This window comes from Ictidomys tridecemlineatus, chromosome 7 (genome assembly GCF_052094955.1).
Source record: "Ictidomys tridecemlineatus isolate mIctTri1 chromosome 7, mIctTri1.hap1, whole genome shotgun sequence".
NCBI lineage: Eukaryota > Metazoa > Chordata > Mammalia > Rodentia > Sciuridae > Ictidomys > Ictidomys tridecemlineatus.
The window spans coordinates 197,973,840-198,000,606 of record NC_135483.1 but is presented as its reverse complement, the minus strand read 5'-3'; the positions used below and the strand labels follow the sequence as shown (position 1 = coordinate 198,000,606).

The 26,767-nt window shown below is 54.2% G+C and overlaps 1 protein-coding gene across 21 annotated transcripts in view; it reads right to left on the bottom strand.

The window, feature by feature from the left end:
• Sned1 (sushi, nidogen and EGF like domains 1) overlaps nucleotides 1-26,767 on the bottom strand; it is a 66,934-nt gene that overhangs the window by 28,897 nt on the left and 11,270 nt on the right. For 16 of the 21 annotated variants that reach the window (XR_013424483.1, XR_013424485.1, XR_013424482.1 and 13 more), the window contains exons 2-17: nucleotides 22,128-22,415; nucleotides 19,923-20,063; nucleotides 19,208-19,370; nucleotides 17,120-17,245; nucleotides 16,693-16,806; nucleotides 15,633-15,746; nucleotides 15,387-15,500; nucleotides 14,664-14,705; nucleotides 8,419-8,544; nucleotides 8,085-8,189; nucleotides 7,738-7,851; nucleotides 7,048-7,164; nucleotides 5,431-5,547; nucleotides 5,061-5,177; nucleotides 4,774-4,887; nucleotides 4,391-4,564 (exon numbers count right to left, since the gene is read on the bottom strand). Coding sequence is in view for 18 of the 21 variants with exons in the window: in XM_078018425.1 (XP_077874551.1) it covers nucleotides 4,391-4,564; nucleotides 4,774-4,887; nucleotides 5,061-5,177; nucleotides 5,431-5,547; nucleotides 7,048-7,164; nucleotides 7,738-7,851; nucleotides 8,085-8,189; nucleotides 8,419-8,544; nucleotides 14,664-14,705; nucleotides 15,387-15,500; nucleotides 15,633-15,746; nucleotides 16,693-16,806; nucleotides 17,120-17,245; nucleotides 19,208-19,370; nucleotides 19,923-20,063; nucleotides 22,128-22,415 (2,086 nt within the window). In the remaining 3 variants the exon portion in view is untranslated. The remainder of the gene's footprint in view (nucleotides 1-4,390; nucleotides 4,565-4,773; nucleotides 4,888-5,060; nucleotides 5,178-5,430; nucleotides 5,548-7,047; nucleotides 7,165-7,737; nucleotides 7,852-8,084; nucleotides 8,190-8,418; nucleotides 8,545-14,663; nucleotides 14,706-15,386; nucleotides 15,501-15,632; nucleotides 15,747-16,692; nucleotides 16,807-17,119; nucleotides 17,246-19,207; nucleotides 19,371-19,922; nucleotides 20,064-22,127; nucleotides 22,416-26,767) is intronic. The other 5 variants (XM_021719625.3, XM_040268200.2, XM_040268199.2 and 2 more) reach the window with 5 other exon arrangements.

Here is a 26,767-nt window from a genome sequence, read left to right as displayed (position 1 = left end):
TCCATCTTGAAACAGCCCCTCATCAGTGCGCATGTGTACTGGCATGTGCCTCTGTACCCTCTTGAGGTTCCAGCTGACATTTCACTTCTCACTTAAGTTCCTAGTTCTTGCAGGAACAAGTTAGTCCATTCATTTCTTTTTTAGTGCATTTTGTGGCTTTCCTTACCCAAAAGTAAAAAAGATATTTACCTATATTTTACCCACACAATTATATAGATTTTGTTTTCGTTTTGGTACCAGCTCATGAGCTATTTCAAAACATCATTTAAAATATGGGGATGGTGGCTCACACCTGTAATCTCAGCAACTTGGGAGGCTGGGGCAGGAGGATCATGAGTTCAAAGCCAGCCTCACAATTTAGGGAGGCCCTAAGCAAATCAGTGAGACCCTGTCTCAAAATAAACTTTACAAAAGGGCTAGGGAGATAGAGCACTAATCTCCAGGATATATAAAGAACTCAAAAACACCCCCCAACCCCCAAATAACCCAATCAGTAAATGCACAAAGGAACTGAACAGGCACTACACAGAAGAAGACATATGATTGGTCAACAAATATATGAAAAGATGTTCAGCATCTCTAGCAATTGGAGAAATGCAGGTTAAAACTATCACTGAGATTCCATCTCTCCAGTCAGAGTAGTAATTATCAAGAATAACTATAAATGTTAATAAGGATGTGGGGAAAGAGGTTCACTTACACATTGTTCACTTATACATTGGGACTGCAAATTGGTACAACTACTCTGGAGAGCAGTATGGAGATTCCTCAGAAAATTTGGAATGGAACCACCATTTGACCCAGCTATCCCACTCCTGAGTTTATACCCAAAGGACTTAAAATTAGCATATTACAGTCACACAGCCACATCAATGTTTATAGCAGCTCAATTCATAATAGCTAAGTCATGGAACCACCCTAGGTACCCTTCAACAGATGAATGGATAAAGAAAATGTGGATGTATACACAATGGAATATTACTCAGCCGTAAAGAGAAATGAAATTTTGGCATTTGCCAGCAGTAAATGGATGGAATTGGAGACCATCATGCTAAGTGAAATAAGCGAACCCCAAACAAGAAACCAAAGTCCAAATGTTCTCTCTGATATGTGGATGATAACACACAATAGGGGGTGGGTAGGGAAGACTAGAGTACTTTGGTTTAGTCAGAGGGGAATGAAGGAAAGGGAGGGGAAATGAGAATAAGAAAGATAGTAGAATGAATTGGACATAACTTTCCTATGTCCATGTATGAATATAAGACCAGTGTAACTCTACATCATTTATAGCCAGAAGAATGGGAAGTTGTACTCCACGGATGTATATGTTAAGATGTACTCTACTTTCGTGTATACAGAAAAGAACAAATTAAAAAACAAGTCACTTAACAGTGATAAAAGGGCCAGGCAGGGGGAGCTGGAGATGTAGCTCAGTGGTAAAACACCCCTGGGTTTAATCCCTGGTACCAAAGAATAGAATACAGTAGCTCAAATCTGCATGGAGATTTTAAAATGTTCCTTGTTACTACTAACTTTTTTTGCTTGTTCAGAGAATGCGGTATCTTGGGTGTTCACCTGCATAACATTTCAAATCTTCTACCTCTCTGCTGTTTGTCTCCTCAGCCTGCAACCAACCAATTGGGTACACATTTTTAAATTTTAAGTTTATTTTAATATTTATCCTTTTGGGGATTTGCTGAGCTGCTTGGATCTCTGTGTTGACATATTTCTTCATTTTTTAGAAAAAAAATCATTCTCTCTCTGAATATTTCTTTTATCTACTGTGTCATCTGTTACCGGGGCCCAGTTGTGGACTTGTTTGCGATTGTCCCACAGACATCTGATCTCTGCCTGATGTTCAGCATTCATCTTTCCATTATTTGCTTTCCGTCATCTCCCCTCTGGTCCACAGGTGAAGAAGCTTTGTGGTCCTGGCTTTGAGTCCAGCTGAGTCTTCCTTTCAGATTGCACTTTCAGTTCTAGAATTTCTATATTGTTACATTTTAAATCTTTCTTTTCCCTGGTTGGGTTCTCTATTATTTCATTCATTTCACCTCTTTTCCCCTCTGTTTTCTGGGCTACAGTGGCGTTTTAAATTCCTTGTCTGTGAATTCCAACATCTGGGGCGCATGTAGGCCTATTTCGATTGACTATTTCCTTCTAGATTACCGTCATAATTCCTTGCTTCTCAGACACAGTTTGGACAGAAACAGCAGGGCCTGGGAGTGGGGCTCACAGCACAGTGAGGGCTGAGTTCCTTCTCAGCCCTGCAGCACACAAAGCCAGTGGAGACTCGGGTGACCACTCCTCCCTGGCACGAGTCCTATCCTGGGTGAGGCAGGTGGGCTGAACAGCTTCTCACTCTCCTTGATGCTCCCAGGAGCAGAGCTGGCTTGGGCTGCAGCCCCCGTCCAAGTGGCTTCAGTTTGCAGTGGCTGTAAACACTCAGGCCTCTCTCTCTAGAGCTGGACTTGGATCCTGGCTGTGCACCTGAGAAGGTCATGTGGGGAGAGCCGGTGGGACCTGAATCCCTGTGCCTGTGCTCGGCTCCACCGTGCTTGCCCACAGTATCGAGTGCTGGCTGGACTGCTCTGCTCCCCAGGGCACCTGCCCATGGTGGGGAGAGACACACCTGCAGTCTTTCTCACCTGCGAAGGGCTTGCCCAAAGTGCTTGCACCCCAGATCTTGGACAGGTCAGCAGACATGATCCTAGGCTTGGCAGTGTTTCTTCCAAGTCACACCAGAATGCCAGTGTCCATATGATCCATGTGTCTCCTTGGGGTTTAAACCACCTCCTATGGCCTTACTTCTGATGCTGCTGTTGGTTCTTTTTCCTCTGTAACCTGCTCTTCTCTCCAGATGTGCAGATGTTCTCATCCCACGGCACCTTTGCATTTCCCTGTCATGTGGCTGGGCTCCCTTTCCTCCTGTGGGATGCGCCATGAGTCCTTCCAACTCATCCTTCTTCTGTAATCCTGGGAATTTAACTCACAGCTGCTAGGAGTTTTCTCTCTTGTATTCATCTTCTCTGTATATCTATATTTCTCTACACATTACAGCTCTCTTCTTCTTGGGTCCCTTTATCCAGGGTGCACTGGGCTTCACCCTCCTTTTGATGCACAGTCTTTCCCTCTTCTTCCAACTGTCTTCAACTTATTCTTCATCTATTTCCACTACTAAATTATGTTTATTTCAACTATTGTAGTCTTAAATTCTTTGATTTATACTTTCTCCTTAAAAACTATTGATCCTGTTTTGTAGGGGCAACGCCAAGTTGAGCTTGTGCGTCACTCTGTACTATTTATAGTGCGGTAGCTGTAAGCACTGAGGCCTCTCTCTCTACAGCGGGACTTGGATCCTGTATTTGTACTGTACCATATGAAGCAGGCATGATCTACAGTGTACTTGCTATTTTGTGCTGTTAGTCTGCTCTCTGTGCCCTCCACCCCCGGGGCATGCTGTCTGGACCTCCTTTCCTACTCTGGAGTAGCTGTGCTTCTCGGGGGCCTCGGGGTCTTTCTGGTGAGCTCCTGTTCTCTTGAGGACACTGGCCTCTCATTTGGCAACAAGCTGGGGAGAAGCAGCACTGGAAAGGTCTCTTGACAGTCAGGCATGAGCCTTGGCAGGTCAGGAGTAGAGGACAGATGGTTGTGAACCAGGCATCCACAGAGCTCTTCACCTGGGTAGGGCTGCACAGGGTGGGCTGGGCTTTGGGGACATTTGGGAGATATTAATGGGCTTATGTGCCCCATTCCTGTCTGGATGATGTCACCACCAGCCCTAAGCTTGTGGCTTAGAAATCCTTGTTTTATGAAAATCATTAAACATCATGCAGCTTTTTGGAGGAAGACCTGGATGCCTTGGCTTGGTGCAACACTCCTGCCGTGGTGTCAGAGCCTCTGCGTCTTGAGGCCGCCTCCAGGTATGCACCCTAAGCTCCGGAACAGACACAGGCAGGACCCAGAGGCAGTGCTCTCTGGGACAGCCCTCTGCCGTGCCCTGCGTGTTGTGGGGGGTGGGGTGGGGGTGGGGGATGTTGTGCCAACACATATTCTGACACCACAGGTCTGGGTGGGTGGGAGTACGAGGCAGGTCCTAGCCTGGGTCTGCTCCTGAGGACCCTGCACTTGGCCACGTCTCGGCCTTGGCAGCTTCATCTGCAGAGTGGGCCTGTAGGTGGTTGACCCTCTGTTCTGAGCTACTCTGAGGATAGGGAAGCCCTTCGTGAGGATGTTCCCCAGTAAAGTTGACAGGATCCACATCCTCAATGCACAGAGAGGAGACAGGGAAGCTGGAGCTGGGCCAAGGATCTGTGTCCCTCCACAGGAGGAAGCTGGCTGGTGGGGGTGTGTGTCCCGTCCACCCTCCCCTGAGGGCCCACGAAATCACCTAAGCACTGGGGGAGCTGACTCCAGACACCTTGCGGCAAGCAGATGCTGGTGTGGCTGGGGGCACTCAGGCTGTAGCCATGGTCACAGGTGTACAAAGCCACCGAGCCCGGGCGAGTCCCATTGAAGCGCATGGTGGCATGCTTCACCTCTTCTGGGCGGCCACAGTCCACCTCTGCAGGAACAAGAGCACAGCAGCCTGTCCAGAGCTGCCATTCCTCTGCTGGGCCAGGGTCTGAGAAGGCCCAGCTCGCACCCTTCTGCAGCAAGGTGCTGGACTTTTGGGCACTGGCAGTTTCTGAGGTTTCCTTCCTTTTTTCCTTCCCGTCTCTGCCCGGTCCCACCCTTGGCATGACCCCTAGCCCAGTCCCCTGGATGGCTCACCTGCCTGGCACCGGTGTCCTGTGTACCCTGCTTGGCAGTGACAGGAGAAATCCGTGCCTAGATCCTCACAGGTGCCCCCATTTACACATGGGCTCCGGAAGCAGGGGGAGGGGGCTGAAAGAGAGCAGGAGGGTTCTTATCACCAAGTCTCCCGAAGGGCTCTCAGATGCATGGGGGTGTCCTGCCTCCTGAACCCAGATCCACCTCCTATTCCTGTAGGACCCAGGCCAGCCCTGCCCACTGGGCCTATATCCATAGGAGAGTTCCCCTGCTGTTCCCAACCCTACCTATCTCACAGTGCCGCCCGGAGAAGCCTGGGGGACAGTCACACTTGTATTTGCCAATGTAGTGGAAGCAGGTACCACCGTTGTGACAGGGGCCGGAGGCACAGGAGTCTGGTTTCCCTGAAAGCAAAGGCACCCAGCAGGGTCAGGTGTCATGGCTAGATGCTTCCCTTCACCCCCACCCAATTCCCTAGCATCCTAGGGCTGGGAGCCTGCGTGATGGTCTTCCTGAGAGACACACTCAGGTGGCTGGGATGGGGGCTGGGGGTGGCAGGTGGAAGTTTGGATCCCTCTCACTCTTCCCATGCTGATTCCAACTGATGGGGCCCAGTTCAGGGCTTGCCAGCCAGCCCACTCCATGCTGGGGCCGCACCGATCTCACAGTGCCTCCCGGTGAAGCGGTAGGGGCAGCTGCAGTGGTATTCGCCACCTGACTCCTTGCACGTGCCCCCATTCCGACAGGGCCCTGAGCTGCACAGGTGTGGCCGGGCTGTGTGGAAGGACAGAGATGATGGTGAGCACAGGGCAGTCCACTGCTGGTGCCTTCTGCCCCTGGCCGGCCAGGCCTGCTTCTCGGCTGAGGCCAAGTTAGCCAGGACATACACGGGGGCAGGGCTTGCAGTCTGCAGACCCTACTGAGCCTCAGGTGGGCTCTCTGGTGGAGAGTAGGCCCCACACCACAGCACACGATGCTCCCTCCTTCCTGTTTGGCATCTGAAGCAGGGGGCCGGGGGGCTGAGTTGTGATTGATGGGACGTCACCATCCACAGCAGTGGGTTCTGATTCCAGTGCTTTCTTGGCTCCTGAAGTATAGGTTGTGAGGCCTGTGCTTTAAAGGTGTGATTTGAATGGCAGTTGCCAATCAGACCTGTCTGTCTGTCCTCCCATCTTGAACACCACAGCTTGACAGGGCCTAGTGAGTTAAGTCCTTGGATTTCTTGCTGTCCTGCCAGGAAGGCACAGCCAGAGGGGGCCTTCCTATCCCTCAGAGTCCACCCCTCCTCTCCCCCACTCTACACTGGGAGGCCTCACAGCTGCATGTCCCACCTCTGAAAGCAGACTCCTGAATCCTCCCTGGGTCCCCCTTGGGGCTGTCCACACCTGTGGCTTCCTCTGCTCTCAGGAGTGGGGCCCCTGAGGGAGCCTACATAGTTCCTCAGGTGGGTACAGGGACAATGGTGCAGGGATACTGGGTACTGGGAACTGGGCCTAGAGAGGGGTGGGACGTGCTCTGGGAGCTGTGGCCTCCAACCCTTACGGGAGGTAGGCTGCTGGAGGAGAGTGCAGATGAGTTCTGGGCAGGGCCCAGGACGGGGGCAGTGGTTCCAGGAGCATATGGAGGAGGAAAGCTCAGCAGGTCTAGGAAAGAACTGAGCAGGGGCGCCTGCTCTTGTGAACCCTCTTTCTTGTTGCAGGAGTGGGAGAGGCCAGAGGGGTCTCAGGGGCCACTGTCAGGGACAGGTGAAGAGCAGCAGAGGTGTCTGGGAAGCTCCTAGGTAGATCAGATAGGGTATTGGCTCTCCAGAGACGCCCAGGCCTGAGCTGGGATAAAAGGCCTGACCACACTGGACTCTGGCCAAGGGATGCCTGAGATGCTGGGAGATGAAAGCTGTAAAATGTCTACATTCTCCACATTTAATAAGGATTAACAAACTTCTAATGAAATGCTTTTTTTAAAAAACTCAATACAGTGATTCTAAGATCTATTTGGAAAAATGCTGAGCAGAAAGAAAGTAAAGCCCGTTCTGAGGGATGCAGGTCAGAACAAATGACAAAAAAGACAGTCAAAATAATGAGGCGCTGTTCCGGATAAGTACCGACAGAGCAGCATCGCAAGGGAGGTCCCAGAGCGATCCCAGGAAAAACCGAAGATGCTCGGAAATAGAACCGCTGGCCTGCGCACGGGCGCTCTCCAGGGTGCTGACCCCGCAGCGTCCCCGCAGGCCCCGCCCCCGGCAGCGTCCCCGCAGGCCCCGCCCTCCTGGGGCACCTTTCTCGCAGTGCCGGCCGTGGAACCCGCGCGGGCACTCGCACGTGTAGGAGTCGTCGTGGGAGTCACAGGAACCTCCATTGAAGCAAGGGTCTGAGTCGCAGGGCGATGGCAGGGCTGTGGGGGGAGGGCACGCAGAGGTCGGTCCTAGAGCATGTGCTGCCAGGATCGCCTAGGAATCCTGACTGGAGCCAAGGCCACTTAAAATATTCTGTGGACTCAAAGGCTCCTCCCTGGAATTTCTCATTCTTGGTTTTAGCATAATTCACCCTCGCTCTTCATGGGGTAGCACTGAGCTGTGACACATAAATGTCTTATCATCACTGCTGGCAAACTCGATACGTGCAGAATTATGTCACGAGGTTAAGCATCTTTACACTAGCAATAAATAGTAGTAAGTGCAAATACCTAATTATGCATGCACTAAGCGTTTCAACAGATTTGCGGGGGGGGAGGGGCTAGGGAGTCCACACGTGTTGCTTGTGTCCCGGTCAAAGTCTTTCTCCCTCCGCGCCCAGGAGCTCGCTGCCCACACTGCAGGAAAAGCTGTTGCCAGAGGCCCCTCCACCTGCAGGGCTGCTGGACAGACAGCAGCACTGGCCCTACCCGCGTGGTGCTGCCTTCTCCTGCAGGACACCCCGCCCCTCCTCTTTGGCCAGGACCCCCGCAGGCCCTTCTGGAGCCACTAACCGTGGGTGACATTGTGGCCTGTGTGGCAGACACACAGGTAGCTCCCACCGTACTCCATGCAGTAGCCTCCGTCTGGGCACTGGGTGTTCATGTTGCAGGGTGTGGCTGTGACTTCTGCAGAGAGGAAGAGGATGCTCCCATGTGGGCCTGTATTTCTGGGGACCTCAGGTCCTCGTCAAGGGTGGGGCTGCCCAAGACCCAGTGACCCTGCTAGGGAGACCAGGGTGGAGCACTTCTGCAGCCACTCGCCTCTCCCGCACAGGGTGCCAGTGAGGGTTATGGGACCCTGCTGATAGGGATGCTCGACAGAGCAGGATGACTGCTCCCCCCTTAGGCACGACACCTACCAAATTCACACAGGAGTCCAAAGAACCCTGGGGGGCACTGGCAGAAGGTAGTGTTGGTACCCAGGCACCTGCCTCCGTTGCGGCACTCACAGTCACTGGGGATTCCTGCCACAGGGAGGGAGAGGGTCCTACTGTAGGGGCACAGAAGATGGGCTCTCCCACCTGCCTTGCCTGGCCACCCTCCCACAACCACTGTGTGTACACACACGTCCTCACACACCTTCTCTCGGGAGCTTCCCGCATGCACACCCTATGGAAGGACCCTCCCTGCTTTTGCTACCCACGGGCAGAGCTGGGTCCTCCTGCCCCAGCCCTGGGGTATAATCCAACGCACTCTCTGTGCAGTTCAGGCCCATGAAGCCTTCTGGGCACTCGCACACGTAGCCCTGGTCCGCATCCACACAGGTGCCCCCGTTCTGGCAGGGGGCAGAGAGGCAGGCATCAGGCACTGAGTGGCTTCCTGCAAGAAAGGCCGTGGTCACAACTGGCCACTTAGGAGTGGGGAGAATGCAGGCACCCCCAGGAGGAGAAGAGCCACGTTCTGGCTGGTTTTGCACCTCTGTTCTCAGTGTCAGGTGAGACTTTAAGCCAGAGGCTGATTTTCTGGAAAATGATTTATAGCTGCTCTGCCCCCTGTAGCTCAGCGCCTGCCAGCTCCTTCCTGGTTTCCTGGAAGTGCATTTCCTGCTATAAATTTTAATACCTGTACCTGCAGCTCTGGGAAGCCAGCCCAAAGCCAGGGCCCCTAGGCACTCCTGGTCAAACATTCCCCTTGGTAAGATTATTGGGATTTTCCAGGTGTCTTTCTGTTGATTCTTAGTTTAGCTTTGTTCTGGCCAGAAAACATAATATTTTTTACTGAGCCTCATGTTATGGCCAGCAGTGGCCTATCATGGGGATGCTCCATGAATTCTTGCAAAGAATGTGTGTACTCTTGGAACACCTGTTAGGCCAAGTCCAAGTCTTCTGTAGCCATGTTGATTTTTCATGTGTTCTGTGAATTACTGGAATCATCTGTAATCATGAATCTGCTTCTTCTTGCAGTTTGTCAGGTTTTGTGTCATGTATTTTGATACACATTAGTAGGGCTAACAGGTGCAGGTATACTTAGGTTGTCTTGATGAATTGATCCCTTTACCATTACAAAAGGTTCCCTCTTTTTACTCCTGTAACTAAAATTCAAGCTATCTGATATTAATATAGCTATTGCAACCTCCTCTTGATTAACATTTGATCAATTTTTCAGGTACATTTAAAATTCATCTTTATAAATTAATATACAGTAAAATTGGCATTTTTGGTGTAACTGCTATGAATTTTAACACTGTATAGATTTGTGGAACCCCACCACAACCCGGATACAGAACATCCCATCACCCCAGAGACTTTGCGTTCTGTTTCTTCAGAGGTTTGGACCCCTGATCCTCTGAGCTCCTGGCCACCACAGCTGCCCATCACCGCAGTGTCGCCTCTTCGAGAATGCCAGGTGAGTGGCATGTGGCAGAGCTCTCACGTGGCCCTGTCAGCTCGTGTGTTGGAGGCCTGGTCCCCAGCTGATGGCACTCCTGGGAAGCAGTAGGAACTTTGGGGATGTCATTAGGGTGTGTCCTTGAAGGGGATCCTGGGGCCCTGGTCTATCTCGTCCTTCTCCGTGCTTCCTGGCTGCCCTTAGGTGAGCAGCCTCCTCCACCATGTGCTTCCGCCATGAAGTCCTGCCTCACCGAGGCCCAAAGGTACAGACGGTGCCCTCTGAAACAATGACCCCTTACTTTACCATGTTGACTCTCTCATCCATCAACATGGGGTGTCCAACCATTCATTCACTTAGACTGAGGTGGTCTCTCTCAGGGGTCTGTCACGTGACAAAGGCTGAGTCACATACATGCAGGAATCTCTTGTGACGGGCTGCTGAGTCATCTCAGTGAGTGTGTAAGGATGAGCTCCCTGTGAGACTGAGGGGTGTTTTCCGTTGTCACCACAGTTTATCTGTCCACTCACCCAATTTGGGGGACCTGAGTGTTAGATTTCTGGTGAACATAAATAGACATGATGAAGACACTGTGTAGAGTTTTGCAGTTCTCATTTCTGTAGGGTGAACACCTAGGAATAAGAGGCTGGGCCACATTATAGGTGTATGTTTAACATATAAAAACGGCCACGTTGTTTTTAGAGTGGCAGAACCATTCTGTAGTCACCCCCAATGTGGGCGAGTCCACTGCTCTGTATCCACACCAGATCGTCATCACGTCTTCTGGACACTGCAGTCAGTGTGGGGGGGTGTCTCACTGTACCCTGGGGCTGGCACCTCCCTCATGGCTACTGACAGTGACCTCCACCTGCCCTCCACCTTGTGCTCCTGTGGTTGTGCGTCTTAAGTCTCTTGTCCATTTTATGATTCAGTTCTTTTCCCACAGTTGGTTGCTTTCCCACATCAAGTCCTTTATCAGAAAATATTTTCCAAATATTTTCTCCCCATCTGTATTTTTGTCTTTTCATTCTTTTAACTATGTCTTTCACAGTGCAAAAGCTTTTAATTTGGGCAAAGAAGTCTAATTTATCTATTTTTTTCTGATATAGATAATGCTTTTGCTGAGGCCAGGTTACCAATATTTTTTTTCACATTTTCTTTTAAAAATGTTATAGTTCTACATTTTCCATTTAGGTTTATGCTCCATTTTGAGTTAATATTTGTATAAGGTGTGAGGTTTGAGTTTTTTTTTTTTTTTGCATAAGTAAAATTTCAATCCCATTTATTGGAAGGATCATCCTTTACCCACTGAATTGCTTTTATATATTTTTCAAAAGTTAATGGACCATATTTGTGTGAATCTGATTTTGAATTCTCTCTTCTGTCCCATTGACCCATTTGCCAGTAACACGTGGTTGTCTTCAGTGTAGGTTTATAATTAGTCTTAACACCTGGTAGTGCAAATCCTCAATATTTATTCTTCTTTTTCAAAATTGTTTTGGCTATTCATATAAATTCCCATATAAATTTTAGAACAATCTTGTCTATATCTACAAAAAAAATCCTGCTGAGATTTTGGTTGGAATCCTATTAATTAATCAATGTGGGGAAAACGGACATCTTTACTTTACCATGTTGACTCTCTCATCCATCAACATGGGGTGTCCAACCATTCATTCACTTAGACTTCCTTTGGCTTCCTTCATCATTATTTCATAGGCTTAATCATACAAATTCTGTGCATTTTGTAAGATTTACATCTAAATTTTTATCTTTAGGGGAACTATTATAAAAGGTATGGTCTTTAAACTTTGGATCAGATCACACATGCCTAACCTGGGGGAGCCCAAGAGTTCATAAATAGCTTCCTAAAGTTGCTGAACCCAGGTGCAACCCCTGCTCAGTCTCCATGAGCTCCTGGGTTACTCTTCTTGGTCCTGTGGCTAGAAAGCTGAGCTTTCAGTTGCCCTCCCTACCATCTGCTCCTGCGACTGTACTTGTGGTGGGGGGCAGAGAAGGACAATAACAGGGGTTGGCTGTACCCTTTGCAACTGTAGCACCTCCAGTTGGTGAGGAAGGTTCCCTGCTCACACTGTGAGGTCCCCACAGTGGGCCTCCATGGGCTCTGCTTCTGGAGCCCAGCCACAGGGATTACTGGGCTCCCCTTGGTCCATGTTGTGGACATGTTGCTCACTTTTGGTTTCAGAGTGACTTTGAGTCCAAACTGAGGGGTTACCAGAGAGGGGAAAGAAAAGTAAACTCACCACTGGCTCGGTGGCACTTCTTGGCTTGGTCTCCTTCCCCAGTGCACCTGCTACTACTTACTTCCCCGAGTCCTCAGATAGCTACTCCACGCATTCTGTCCAGGGTTTATGGCTGCATTCGGTGGGAGAGACAGGATAGAGTGGGCTTACTCTATCGCACTCAGGACTAGAAACCCGTCCGTCACTCTGCAATGATCTGCACTGCCACGCTTGGTTTGGGTTTCTTTAAAACAGTGTCTTGATGGGTTTTGGTTTTTGATTCACTGACAACCTAGTCTCTAACTGGTGCCTTTGGTTTACATCTTACTGAACTACAGATGTGAATCTGTGTGTCCTGCTGCTCCTTTGTTACTTTTTTCCTACCTCTGGATTGATTAAGCATCTACCATTCTACCCCCACAACTGGTTTTAGTTTATCTTGTTTTTTTACTTGTTGCTCTAGAGATTACAATGTTTATCTTTTACTTAAAACTTATCTTTTGCCTTTACCTTTAAGTAATATTATGCCACTTTATATAACATGAGGCTTTTATAATATTATACTTCCATTTCTTCCTGTCTTTTATGCCAGGTTGATAAACTATGGTCCACAGACCAAATCTCGCCTGCCACTCATTTTAAAAATTAAAGATTTTTTTGGCACCCATCTATGCCATACATTTGTGTCTTATCTATGGCTTATTTCCTATCACAATGGCAGAGCTGAGTAGCTGTTTTCAAGCCAAAAGTATTTATCTGGTCCTTACAGAAAGTCTGCACCACCTTGTATGATAGTTTATTCCTACCTATACTGTAAACACCATAATATATCACTACTTCATTTTTCAAACTTTCTTTTTGTACTGGGTATTCAACCAGGAGTGCTTCACCACTAGTTACATCCCACCCATTTTTATTTTTATTTTGAGACAGGGTCTTTCTATGTCATTCAGGCTAGCCTTGAACTTGCAGCCCTCCTGCCTTAGCCTCTGTAGTCACTGGGATTATAGGTGTGCAACACCACATCAGGATACTACCTCCCCTTTAGAATAAAAATTGCTTATTTTTAAATTGTCTTTAAGGAGCTTTTGAAGTAAGAAAGTCTTTTACCTACAGATTGGTAGTTCCCAACATTCTGTACTTTGTGTAAACCCATAGTTTACACAAAGGATCATTTTCCTTTCATCTGAAACATTTGACATTTTTACAACACAGATAGGCCGATGAATGCTCTTGGCATTTATTCATGTAAAAAAGTCTTCATTTCTCCTTAATTTCTGAAAGATGGTTCTGCTCTGCCGATAGTTTTTTCTTTCAGCTCTGAAATGATGTCACTTGTGTGTGCTGGTGAGTGCAGCTTCTGGCCAGCCTGCTGTCACTCAGGTTCTCTGGATGTGACGACGTGTCCCTTTGCTGCTGCTGAGACACGTTGCTTGTGCTGGGCCCAGCAGTGCTCACGGGGTATCTGTGTGGTCTTCCTCATGCTCTTCTTGAGCACTTGGGCTTAGTTTTCATCCACTTTGGAAGGTACTTGGCTGTCATTTCTTCTGTACTGTTTATGGAACTCCCTCTTCCCGCCTCTTCCTCTCTGTGGACTCCAGGTGCACAGATCCAGGCCTCTTGGGGTGGTCCTGGGGGCCACACATCACCTGTGCTTCCAGTCCTGCTCTCTGGACACTTTCTGAGTTGTTTCCATTCCTCTCCCTCCTTCTCGTGTGTTGGACCTCCCTCTGCAGCATCTAACCTGCTGTCACAATCCAGTGTACTCTAAAAATTCAGACATAGTTTTCATCACTACAGTTTCTTTTAAAACTATTTTGTACTTCTCATTATTCCAGGCTTGAGAATATGCAGCGTTCTCCTACGAGTGTCTAAATATTGATAATGATGCTTTTGTCTCTGTGGTCTCTGTTTCTGCTGATCTGTTTTTCTCCTGGATAGAGGTCACGGCCGACTTTTCTGCTGGCCTGACATCTTTGACTGGGTAGCTTGGGTTGCGGGCCCTGCGCAGGCCTGCTGTGCTGTTGGGAGTGTAGGATGCTCCTGCGTGTGGTCAAGACCTGGGATCCGCTTGATCCTTCTGAGGCCGCTGAAGGCTCCTCCTGCGGCTCTCTCCACCCTGGCCCTGGTGTGGAGAGTCCCTCCGCTCTGGCAGGTGTGGGTGACTTTCCGAGCCCTGTTGGAGATGGGAGTCGCTTTCTGGTGTTCTGTTCTAGCTTGGCGGATTCCCCCCACCCAGATCACACTGAAGCCAAGACTCCAGGCCCTTCCTGATCCCACGTCCCATCCCCCCACCCCTAGCTCCATCTGTTCTGGTCTGAGCCCCCAACCTCTGTTTGAGCCTTCAAACCTGAATCTTGCTCCTCGACTCGGGGCTCCTGACCCTGGACCCCTCCCTGCAGAGCAGCCTGGGTGCTCGACAGCATCTGGGGCGATTGCAGGGCTCTCCTCTCCTCTCCACTGCCCTTGGCAGTGTGGTCCAGGGGCTGACGTCAGGGCACCTGCAGGCTTGGCTTGGCTTTCTGATTGTCGACAGTGAGAGGGGGATTTCTAGAGCAGTTAGCATGAGAGCAGCCACTCTGTGGTCTCAAGTTCGTCGGTCAGTTCCCGTGAACTCTGGTTAGACTGCCAGCGAACTTACATCAGTGGTCCAAGGTCCGCTCTGTGGTTTGTGTATGTTTGGGGATGGAGTCTCCTTTGTTGCCCTGGCCTCAAACTACTGGGCTCATGTGATCCTCCCACCTTAGCCTCCAAGCAGCTGGCACCAGGCACTCTGCCTGTCCTGCTGTTTTTATCATTCACTTCCATTTGCATTATTATGCTGTGTCAAACATGATTTATTTGTAGAAATCTTTGGAAACCACTTACCTGCCTTTTGACACGAGTGTAGTGAACCACCTGAGGAGAGAACTGCAACCCAGGTGTGAAGGCAGCCAGCAGGCCAGGTGCTCCCCCCCCCCTGCACTCCAGCCTGCCCCCTGGGGACGCTCTGCCTGGGTGGCCATGGACATGGAGAAGGATGGAAGGCAGTGGCCATCTGTGTCTTTCTCATGGTTAAATTAACTTCCTTCTTATTTTTTAAAGCCAAAAATGAATTTGCAGAGTCTCTCAGCCCCAGGCACAGCAGCCCCTGCACCTCCGTGGGTCTGCCCCATGGGTGGGCCTGGGGTCAGAGCCGTGCTGACACTGACGGGTTTGGTGCTTCAAAATCTCTAGTTGGCCTCTTCCTGGGTCTACTGTCCCGACCCACGTTTAAAACATCAGGAAATGGCAGAAGGTCCCCCTGCAGGCACTGAAGGCCAGCCTCCTTTCTAGCTCCCGGAGGGTTCTGGGTCAGGACGATGTTAAGAGGCTGTGACACTAAGCTGGAAGAGGAGGTCTGTTCCTGCATTTTGCAGAGGAAATCAAGGGCCAGACCTTTCCCTGAGCAGGAGAAGACCCTCACCCAGCCTCCCAGCTTGCTCCCTGCTCTGCAGGCCCCGGCTCAGGAGGGGATGGGAAGTGGGGAGAGGGCAGGGACCTCCCCAAGCCAGAGGCAGATGTGGGGTTGAGCTGGACAGTGAGGCAGGACACGGGCATGTGGCCAGCTACCTGTCTCGCAGCGAGCTCCCTCGAAGGGCTCCACACACACGCAGGTGTAGTTCCCCACCAGGTCGACACATGACCCTCCGTTTAGGCAGGGGTCAGAGCCACACTCGTCCACATCTGGGGGCAGCAGAGGTGGCAGGTTGGCTGAGCCCAGGTGGGACACCCCGGGCCCAGCATCTGGCCGGGAGGGGAACCTCTCCCAGCACCACCCACTTCCCCTGGCCCTTCGCCCAGAGAGTCACTGCTCACCCGTCTCGCAGGTGGCCCCCGTGTACCCGGCCTGGCACACACACACGGCAGAACCACTCTCCGCCTGGCACTGGCCGCCATTTTGACACTCTGTGCTGTCACATGGGGATAGGGCTGCATGAAGGAGGAGAGGACGGCATGTTGGGTGCCTGGCTGTGCTACTGCTCAGCAAAGACCCAGGACCCTGCTGAGCCCCTCCCTGAACTTGCTGCCCCGGCAGAGATGGTTTCTGTGACCTGCGGGGCTGAGGCGGCTGACCACCGTGTGTTCTGTGAATGATGCTCACATGGTGTCAGTGCAGCAGGCTGAGCCCGAGGGCAGGTGGTCCCTTGTGTAGCTCTCCCAGCACCACCCCACAGTGAGGCTCGGGCCAGGAGGGGCCCGTCTTTCTCTGTCAAGAGGTCAAGGGCGAGGGGAACCCAAGGGGCCCCAACGAAGGTGCTGGTCAAAGTACAATGACATGAGCTGAATCGTCCAGGACAGCTTCAAAGAGCCAGGCTCTGAGGAGAGGGCCAGCCGCCAGTGGTCTGGAAGCAGGAGTGGAGAGGAGAAGGACCCAGCCCCTGCCCGGGCTCTGGGACCCTGGGCTGGGGAGAAGGGGTGTCCTTGGACCTGCTGGCTCAGGAGGCATGGGCAGGTGGAGGGCGGGCTGGGGGGTCTTGCTCCCTGAGCACACCTCTGGGCCCTGCTCACCCAGAGCTGGCCCAGGAGCTCCAGGAGTCCCTGTCTGCCCATCGAGCTATCTTGGTGGGCCTCATCTAGGCTCTGCTGATGGTCTGGCCTTGACGTGGGCCTGGGCGCCGACCCAGACGCCAGCCTACATCAGGGCTTCACTCCTACTCCGGCATCAGGGCCTGGAAGCCATGTCTCTGGGGGTCACTCCTCTGGCTCACCCACGGGCAGGACTTTTGCCTAGTGCCTCCCCCACCGCCGACAGCCTCTCTGGTTGGCCGACAGCTGAGGCTGAGCCCCTCCAGGGCCTAGACCTCCGCCTCTCTAACCCGGGTCCAGCTCTCTTGCAGCAGCAGGGTCAGGGGGCCTGCTGGCAGGTTATTCTTACCCGACTCACAGGTGGGTCCCCTGAAGCCAGCTGGGCATTCACAACTGAAGCTGTTGACACCATTGGTGCAGGTCCCGCCGTTCTGACACGGGTGTGAAGCACACTCGTTCACATCTGAAACGGGCAGGCTGGGCTTCAGTGGAGGACACAGGGCTGGGAGGAGCACCACAGCCTTGGTGGGGTGGGGGCAAACGGCCAAACAGAGCTCGACTCAGAGAAGGCCTCCAGGGACAGCAGCAGTACCCGCCGACCGTCTTCACTGCCACAGAGCCGCAGCATTTGCCCCTCAGCCATCCCCACAACAGAGGGAGAGAAACCCTGACTCAGGCCTTCAGGGTCACCCCTGCACCAGCAGCACTCCTGAGCCCAGTGTAGCCAGGGGCCAGTCCCCTCAGTGAGCACCCTGCTCCCCCGGGCCATGACTCACCCAGGTGGCACCTCCGCCCTGTGAAGCCTGCGAGGCAGGAGCACGTGTACGAGGGGTTGCCGGTGACACAGTCATCGATGCACTTGCCGCCGTTGAGGCACGGGCGCAGGGCCAGGCACACAGAGGCTGTGGGCACAGCAAGGAGCCCGAGTCTATGTCAGCCCCTAGGACTTGGGCCAGAGAGCCGCTCATATACACTATGTCCTCCTTCCCTCCCTTGGTCCCCAAGGTCACCTGGTGACCAGGCTTTCACTGCCCAGGGCCTGGTCTGCAGGGAGCCCTGTGTGACGGAGGGGTGCTGCCTGCTGGAGCTCCGGCTGGCAGTTAGTGCCTCAGCTTTGACCTTGCCTTTGGTGAAGGCACACCCCCAGAATCACACCCACAGCCCCTGCTTGTCCCCCGATCTTCCCCGGCTCTGCCGTGGGCAGTTCTGAGGCCCAGGCGCCCCTCTGGGTTCCTGGCGTGTCAAAGGAGAGGCTGGCAGTCAGCCATCACAGCCCTGTTTCTCCTAGCACGGCTGCCACCAGGAAGGGCCCCGACCTCCACACCCTGACCCGCCGCAGCAGACAGCCAGGAGAGCAAGGCTGTCCCACCTGTGGCTGAGAAGCACAAATCAGCAGGTGACAACAGCATCCCCAGGACTTGGATTCCTGTTGCTAAGAGGGTCCCAGGGAGACTCCTGGAAGGACCCCGTGCTGCCCGCCCAGCCTCCCTATGCTTGGCCACCTGCTGAATGGTTCTGCCTGTGGGCCCTGCTTTCTCAGAATCCGACCTCCAGATGTGGATGCACTGCCTCTCAGCACACACTGACCCCTGCTGATGAGCCACGTTGGTGGAGTCCTCAGAGCTGACCCTGGAGCTGGATAGTATGCATGCTGCTGCGAGGCTGGCTTGGAGCACTGCAGTGTCCCCGCCCGCAGGGGTATCGGGGACCTGGAGGCCCCTCTGACTGTTCATCCAGAGATCTTGGACAGTGGGCAGGAGGGCCCCCAAGGACTGGCAGGACCCTCTTGTGAGGGCCCCTTTCCCCAGGCTCATAGTTCACAGCTCCAGGCATGGCCTGCCCACAGGACCCCACCTGCACCTTCTCCTCCACCCAACCCCAGTCCTTGGCCTATGGCAGGCCACCTGACTTCACTGGCCCACCCAAAGCAGTGGTTGGGAGTGGGCGTCTGCACCTATGTGCACCCTCAACTGCCTGTGCCAGATCCGTGGCGGAGCCTGGAACGGCTTTGATCGGAGACACCTAGCCTGAGGCTCCCCAGCTTGGGGGTGGGGGCGTGGCTCCTGGACGCCAGGCCCACGGAGTGCCTACTCCCTAAGCTCAGACTCAAACTGGGGCCTACTCGTAGTCGGCTTTGTGGGCAGCCTGTGGCTTGCAGGCCTCTCCCCAGAGGTGGGTACTCAGGAGTGTCTCCCCAGCCAGTAGATGCCTGGTGTTCCTCCCTCTTGGTCATTGTGTGTGTGCCTGCACCTGCAGCTGGTCTGCCGGGTCCCCAGCTTTGTATTGGCTCTCTGGAATAGCGCTAGGGAGAAGCACCCAGCTTGGGGTGGGCTTGGGCCCAGAGGAGGGAGGGGAGGCAACTCGGGTGGCCTCAGGCCCAGAGGTGGGAGGGGAGCCCCAGTAGAGGCCTCTCTGTGGCACCGGCTGGGCTTGTGAGGAGCAGCTGCCCCACATGCCTGGGCAGTCACCTGATGCCCTTGGGCAGTCACCTGACGTCTTGTCTCCCGAGGCTGCACGCAGCAGCACTGGGGGTCCCGGGTCCACGCTGTCCCAGGGCCGTCTGCTGGTGCAGGAGGGACCAGCCCCATCAGCCTGCACGGTCAGATGGAGGGACCTGGGGACCACCCAGTCTGTACCAGGCCCAGGCCGGTCACAACACCGACCCCCAAGTGTGGCCCACGCCTGTGGTCCCAGCCTACATCAGGAGCCCATGAGCCCTGGGGAAACCGGCTCAGGGTCGGCCCCAGGACCTGCCCAGTTCCTGTGCTTCGTCCTCACGTGGTCCCCCTGCCCTGGGTCAGCACCCCACCCAGCCCCTCCTGCAGGCCCCCATTCCTCATCCCTCCCCGCCCTGAGCCTCTTACTTGTATGGCCGCAGCCCCCCACGCGCACCTGGGCATCATCGATTCTGAACGCCCAGCGCCCGGGCACACCCACGTTGGTGGTGGTCTCCACCTCTGCCATGTCCGCGGTGCGCGAGCCAGGGATGTTGAAGTAGCGCCGCCCATCGCCCGCATTGAAGCCTGCCTGGGGTGGGGGCAGGAGGGAGACAGGTCTCCTTACATTTCCTCGACCCTTCCCTGGGTGGCCAAGGTCAAAGAGGGTGGGGCCGATGGCCTGGTACCTGGGACTCTGCATATGTCAAGTCCTAGCCAGGCCCTGAGGTCAACCAGCCTTGCCTCAGCCAACGGGAGCACTGGCCCTGTTCCCTGACCCCGGCCTCCAGCCTCACCCCTGGGCTCCTGGGCCTCCCCGAGGGCCTTGGGGCCGGAGAGGGTCCAGAAGGTGAGTGGAGGCACACTGAGGGGAGGGGCTTCCGGTCACTTTTGTATCTGTCAATCAAGAGCCACTGTAAGGAGGATCAGGGGACCATGAGGATTTCTGGAGTTCTGGGCAGTGAGGGCCCACGTGAGGACCCCTGGCTGTGCCTTGTCACTATGACCTCCTCACTCTGGCTTCTGCAGGGTGGTGGGGCACATCTGCCTACAGTGACCCCAGCCTCGCTCCTTCAGGTTATGACAGTCCCAGCAGGAGGAATAGGGGCCCTGGATACCAAGTACCAGCCCCACCGTGACCTACCTGGGCTGCGATGCCCCCCAGGCCAGCAGAGTTGCCCCCACTGCTGGCATGAGTGCCTGTGGTCCATGAGATGGACTCGTAGTTGAAGATGGTGAAGGAGGACTTGCCGTTGGTGACCAGCACTGTCTGGAACGTATTGACCTGTGAGGGAGAGAGGGCTGGGCAGGGGCTGCAGTGAGGCCCTGCTCTGGGCCTCCTCAGTGTCCGCCCCACAGGGGACAGTCAGCCAGGCAGGAGTGCGAGGGCCCAGGGCACAGCACCCCGCCTTGCTGCATGGGCCGTGAGTGACGTGCACTGGGTGGAGGCCGCCTGGGACACGAAGCAGACTGGGCCCACCCGCGAGGACGCGGCTCTGCAGTGGCTTAGTGCTCACTTGGCCAAGTCCATGAAATTTCTTGTGTGAAATGAACAAAAATGTAAAAAGAAAAAAGGGGGATGATACAGGGGAACTAGAGAAGAGCCGTTCCGCATCCTCAAGGTTCATGATCTGTGTTCCAGGGTGGGCAGTGTCCATGTAAGAGATGTCATCTTACTTCGGGGTGAGGAATTGGGACAGTTCAAGAATGACCTGGGACACATGGGGAAGCTTCCTGAGAGAGAACAGACTCCGAGCCTGCTTTTGCACAGTACCTGATTAATCCCAACCAAGTGTGGCTTTAAAACACAGCCGTGGAAATCCAGGAAGGAAAGAGGCCGTGTGTCCACACCTCGTGAGGAAAAGGACCTTTGAGCATGACGTTTGTTAACAGCAGGGACCACAGGGAGACTTAGGTATTGGGGAAAAAACTTCTTATTAGAAAAAAGTGTTGTAAGGTCAAACTGAGTGTCAAATAGCAAAGTGAAGAAGCCCTTGTGACCCGTGGTAGGTCCACATGGATCTCCTTCACAGGGCAGCGTCCGATCACAGGGAAAGCCCCAGAACATTCCTCCACAGCGGAGGACACCAGCAGCAGCAGCTGGCCAGACCCGACCGCCCCCGAGAGCAAAGACACCCAAGTCCCTCAGAAGCACCTTCTGTGGCCTGCGTGGTTGCCAAGGAGGGACAATGACATAGCCCGCGGCTGGGGTCAGGCACTGGCACCGCGAGGTGTGGGGGGGGACTCTCAGAGGATGCTGCAGGTCTGCAGGCCATGGGTCTCCAGGACACCACCATGCCAGGGGCCACTTGGGGCCACGTGGTGGTTGTAGCACATGGATTTTGTCCAAGTCCAGGTGAGACAAGTTGAGGTACAGCAGGGCCCTGGGCTGGCTGGAAGCCATGGAGACCATGGGAGCCGCGGTGGGCACTGTAGTGTGAGCAAACAGGGGAATGGGCACTGTGCTTTGGCAAAGTGAACCTAACCAAGATGTGACAGCTACCATCAGGGTGTGGGAGCGGGCCTGTGGGAGCTGGCCAACCTCAGTGTTTCCACAAGCTACAAGGACGTCCACTTTGTGTCGATGAGCCTGCTCCTGGCAGCGCGGGAAGTGCTGCCAAGTGCCACCTGTGCCTCCGAGCACGTCTGGTGCCTGGTGCCCGCAACATGCTGTTCCTGTCACCTCCACTGGAGTATGCTGATGGGCTGCACTACTCCTGTTTGTTTTGTCCAGGGCTGTGTCCCCAGTGCCCAAGACACTGCCTGCTGCTTAGCAGGTGCCCTAAAAAGTGTTTATTGAGTGGTGAACAGAGAGCTTGGGACGTCTGCCCCTCGGTACCTCTTTCTGGGGAATTAGCATCTATCTGGGCAGTTGTGGCCCAATATCCAACACAGGCCTTGACATCGTAGGTGCTCAATAAACACTGTCCTCCTAAGGGAGCGTCCACCCACCTCTTCTCACCAGGCTGGGCAGAGTGCCCAGGAATTCCTGTTAGCACACTGGCTGGCTGGCATTGCCAAGGGCGGGGAACAGAAACGGAATGGCTCCTGCAGAGTCCCTGCGTGCTGGGCATTCCAAATGGAAGTCCTCCTGACTCCTGCTCACCTGACAGAGTCACTAGCACATCTGCTGCCAGTGTGCAGCTTCCATGAGGTCTGGGAGAGAGGCTCCACCCCCCTCCACGGGTCCTTGACCGTGGCCAGGAAGTGGACATACTCTTTGCTGCGGGGACTTGGATTCCTGAGCCCCAGGCTCCTCTTGGGTGTGGATGAGGGACTGCACCTGGCCTGCCTGGGGGAGGGTCCTAGCTAGATACCCTCCCTTCTCAGGACCGAGGCCCGGACTCACAGGAGAAGAAGAGCTGCCTCCAAAGAAGGTCACTCGGTACCATGTGGCGACAAAGACCCAGGTGGCAGAGAAGTCTGGGCTCTCGGGGAAGTAGCGTCTGATGTCCTCCGTGGCTCTGTGCAGCGTGGCTGGGTCCGTGGCCTCCCGGTAGTAGACGTCACCTGCACGCCTGTTGTCCACATCTGCCCAGAAGGCGGCCACCACGCAGCGGTCCTTGGCGATCGGGAAGGCCACGGGGGTGAACTGGGAGACCTCCTTGAGGAAGGAGATGATGCCGTTGTTGTTCACCTGGAGAGAGAAGGCGGGAGCTGGGCGCGGGCCTCCTGCCTCCTGATGGGGCATCTTGGGAGGGCGACCCAGCCTCAGCAGCAGCCCCAGAGGGCCCTGAGATGGGGCCCCAGGCAGGCAGGTGCTCAGGGCCAGGTTCTGACCAGAGCCGTGGGATCCCTCCCAGCAGGGCCTGCTGCTCTTGGCCTGCCCAGCGGCCTCTGCGGCTTCAAGGGCTTCTTGGGCCATTGGGAAGGGTGGGGTCCGGGCCAGGGCCAGCACAGCCGGCGGAGGATGGAAGTGGGGAGCCCCAGGAGGCTTCAGAGCAGCAGAGGCCGAGCAGAGGCTCTGCATTCAGACAGGCAGAATTCAGGCCTGACTCTGTGTCCCTGAGACAGGTCAGCTACCCCCCAGCTCTGGTCTTCTTACCTCTGAGACTGAGTTCACACGGGCTCAGTCCCCAAACCCATCCTCACCCCCAAGATGATGTGTGAGGGGGTGGGGCCTTCTGGAGGGAGGAGATCATGAGGGCGGAGCTCTGAGGAAGGGGATCAGTGACCTTATCAAGGCCACAGGGTGGCCTGCCACATGAGGACACAGTTGGAAGACCCCAGGAAGCAGGCCTCTCTGGCATCAACTCTGAAAGAACCAGGGCTGTGAGAAGAATGCTCCTGTGGTTTATAAGCTTCCCAGTCTCAGGCACTTTATTATAGTAGCTTAAGACACCAGCTCTGACCTCACAGGGGCTGGGCAAAGGCATACAAGTTGATGGTCACAGTGCTGGCCCCATATTGTCACTCTTTGCTGCTGGGACTCCCTCCAGCGAGGGCATGTGTGTGTTCAGATCAACAAAACGGTGGATGGATGCACTCTGTCCCCCAGAGCACCAGGGTCCAAGCCAGGGCCAGGAGAGGCATGGGGGCTGGCCTCTGTCCTCACTGCCCTTCTGGAGCCCAGCTGCGACCTGAGCAGCTCAGGGAGGAGAGAGGGCAACGTGAGAGCTCAGGGCTAGCTGCAGCCAGGTCCCTGACCAGCCTGCAGGGGCGCTGGGCCCTGGCTCCAGGCATGTGGGTCCTGGGGTGTGGGTAGGGTGGCCTCCTCCAGGCAGAAGCCAACGAAAATATGCTCTGGAGGGAGATGGTGTCATCTTGGCCTCAGATTATTCCTACAAGTGACTTGTAAACCAAGGACATAAAGATGATCAAGCACATAGGAGGACCTCAGCAGAGGGACACCAGGTGTGGCACCGTCAGGCTCCCACTATCCAATAACAAGGCTCAAAGAAACAAAATGCCAATCTTGAGATTCCATCAAGACAGTTGGCCAGGTGTGGTGGCACACGAGGTCCTGCTGGCCCAGGGGGAGGGTCCCAGGTTCCAGGCCGCTTGGGTGACTGAGGTGGGGGAGGGCGGGGGATGCAGTTCAGAGGTGGTGTCCCTGGGCTCAGTCTCTGTCACTGCACCATTGTCCTTTGCCCACTTTTGAATCAGGTTGTTTGTGCTTAGTTGTTGCATTTGAGAGCTCTTTCTATGTTCTGGACACCAGCCCCTTATCAGGACATGGCTGGCAGATGTCACCTCCAGGCCAGGGGTTTGTGACACTGTTGACTGTCTCTTTTGATGTCCCAAAGGCCCAGGAAGTCCTCTATGTCTGTTTTCTTTTATTGCCAATGACTCTGGTTTCATACCCAAGAAATCGCTGCCCAGTGGCTGCCCCCGGCTTCCCCCCGAGTTCCGGTGTCAGCCTTTGATCTACTTTGACCCTGTGTGGGGTGCAGTGCCAGGGGCATCTGACAGCATCCTTTCCTGTGTGGCCACTCGGCTTCCCAAGTACTCTCTGCTGAAAGCCTGTCCCTGGCCCTGATGGCCTTGGCCTGCTGTGAGAGGTCCTCTCTGCAAGAAACCTGAGTGGCTGACCGCCCCATCTGACCACCTGGGAGGTGGGAGGCACAGAGCGCCAGCGGCCGTGAGCACTGGAGCTCTCAGGCCTGGCTGGTGGAGACGTAACGGTGAAATGGAAAGGGGGAACAGAATGAGTAATGGTGACCACAGAAGGACCCGGCCATTTCGCTCCTGCCTATAAAGCCAGGTCAAAGGCCAGGTCTTGAGGATTTGCATTGTGTGCCCAGGTGCCTAGTGTCATTATTCACAACAGCAAGAGGCTGGAGGCCACCCCAGCGTCCACTGGTAAAAGGACGGACAGAGAAAGAATGGGATGTTATTCAGCCTTAAGAAGAAAGAGAGTCCCAGGTGTAGCAGGGTGGTGAGCCCTGGAGATGCGGTCAGCGCAGTCAGCCAGTCCCCAGGGCCCTGACCACAGGGCCAGGTCCACATGCACCCCAGGTCGTCCTGCCCATGACTTCCTGGAGTCCTTGTGCAGCCAGTGTGGAGTTCAGTGGAGCAAGAGGCGCCCTCTGTGGGCAGCTGTGCAGGTGCTCACGCTGCAGCTCTGAGCGCAGGACTCGCATCTGCACCAGCAGTGTGGTTAGGCCATGTGCATTTCACCCAAAGAAACACTGGGGGAGAGCAGGGAGGAAAACCAGCTATCAGAATAGCTCATGACCAAAGAAGATAGTTTAAAGAATCAAATGAATATAATAAAAGGAAACAAAATAATAGAAATTAGGAACTCAAGGGACAGACTTGAAAGCAGATTTGATGCAGTGTTAGAAAAACCCGTGACCTGGAGTGGAGGATGGTCTGGAAGAAACCACCCAGAAACGAGAACAGAGACAAGAAGGTGAGGATTCCGAGTAGCGGAGGCAGCACAGGAGTCAGCTCCAGGGCCAGACCAGGGCACCTTCTGAAGCCCCAGGAGGAAGAGAGGGTCAGAGGGCATGGCTGAGACGCTCCCAGAACCGACTGTGTGTCAGTCCATCTGTTCAATCCCAGGATTCGCTCTAGAAAAATAAGAACAAAGCCGCAGCACGCAAGCAAGTGCTGGGAACTCAGGAAGCCAGGGACACGGACGTGACCTGAGAAGGAGGAGCTGCAGAAACCATGGAAGGTGGTACGGGAGCAGGCGGCTGACTCCCACAGCCGAGGGCCCAAGAGGGGAAGAAAACAAGGCCTGCCGCCCTCACAGCCGACCAGCAAGCGGCACAGGAGGAAAGAGAGAAGAACGGACCCCACTGGGGAGGGGGTGGGGTCGACCTTCAATCACAGGGGTCAGGGGAGAGATGTAGAGGGAGTCACAGACTGACCCAGTGGGCAGTGGCCATGTAGGGAACCCACAGGGGCCATGGGTTGTGAGAGGGTCTGCAGAACTAGTGGCAAGGACACCAGGCGTGCAGTGTGCAGCACCAGGCAGAGCCCCGTGCAGACTCCTGCCAGGACGGGGCAGCAGAGCTCCAAGCCAGCAAGAGAAGAGAAGGAAATGTAATGCAGGGACCAGTCGCCCAGGAAGACGGAGCACGGAAACCCGTCCCCCAGGCCTGCATCCAGCGGAGAGGGAGGAACGCTGCTCCGTGTGAAGACAGGCTGTCTAAATGCTCGCCACAGGGAAGCTGCAGACCACGCAGCAACGTGGACTCTGGAGGCCAGAGTGTCCTTCAGGGGGCCAGCGTGACCACCAGTCCCCAGCAGGGCCTTCACAGATGCAAGAGTCCACCCAAGGAAGCAGCCAGCCACGATCCTGCACGAGTCCCTTCCTGGTAATGTGTGTGGCCAAAACCGCCGGGGGCTCAGGCAGCTGGTGGGAGAGGCCATTGCTGTGGCCCTGAGCACATGTGCACTTTTTACGAATTCAGAGCCCTGTCTACTGTGGGCCTCGAGTCATTTTATAGGGTCATGTTCACATAGATCAACCTTGAGGGATGAAGTGTCCTGTCGTCTCTTGGTCTTTGGGGGACCATGAGAGCTTGCTTTAAAAGAGCTGCGTTCCCAAGTTTGATGTGCAAACCACTGTGTGCGGCATCTTCCTGGCCTGTCCTCCCCGGCGGCTTGAGACCCCAGGGAGCCCAGGCAGCCTGGCCCATCCTTCCTGTGCTGGGATGAGGGACGTCCTTTGTCTTTGATGTGGGCACTCATCAAAGTTTTCACTGATGGCATCCGTGAAACAACAACAGGGTGACTTATCAGTCTGCAAGGAGAGTATGATGTTGGAGTGATCCTGACAACTTTATGTAAAAGAAAAACTTCTAGAAAAATGAAATTTACCAAATTTAACAAATACAGAACCAAAGTTTTTCTATAATCACTAAGGAAACGGAAGGAGTATTCTAAATTTTTCCTGCCAAGAAAGCTCTGCATCACAGGACAGTATCGGGGCATTCTTCCCGATGCTTGGAAAGACCCCAGGGACCCATGAGTGCTCCCAGGTGAGCGCTGCGCCTCCCTGAAGGTGACATCTCACAGGGACACACTTGAGTGGCC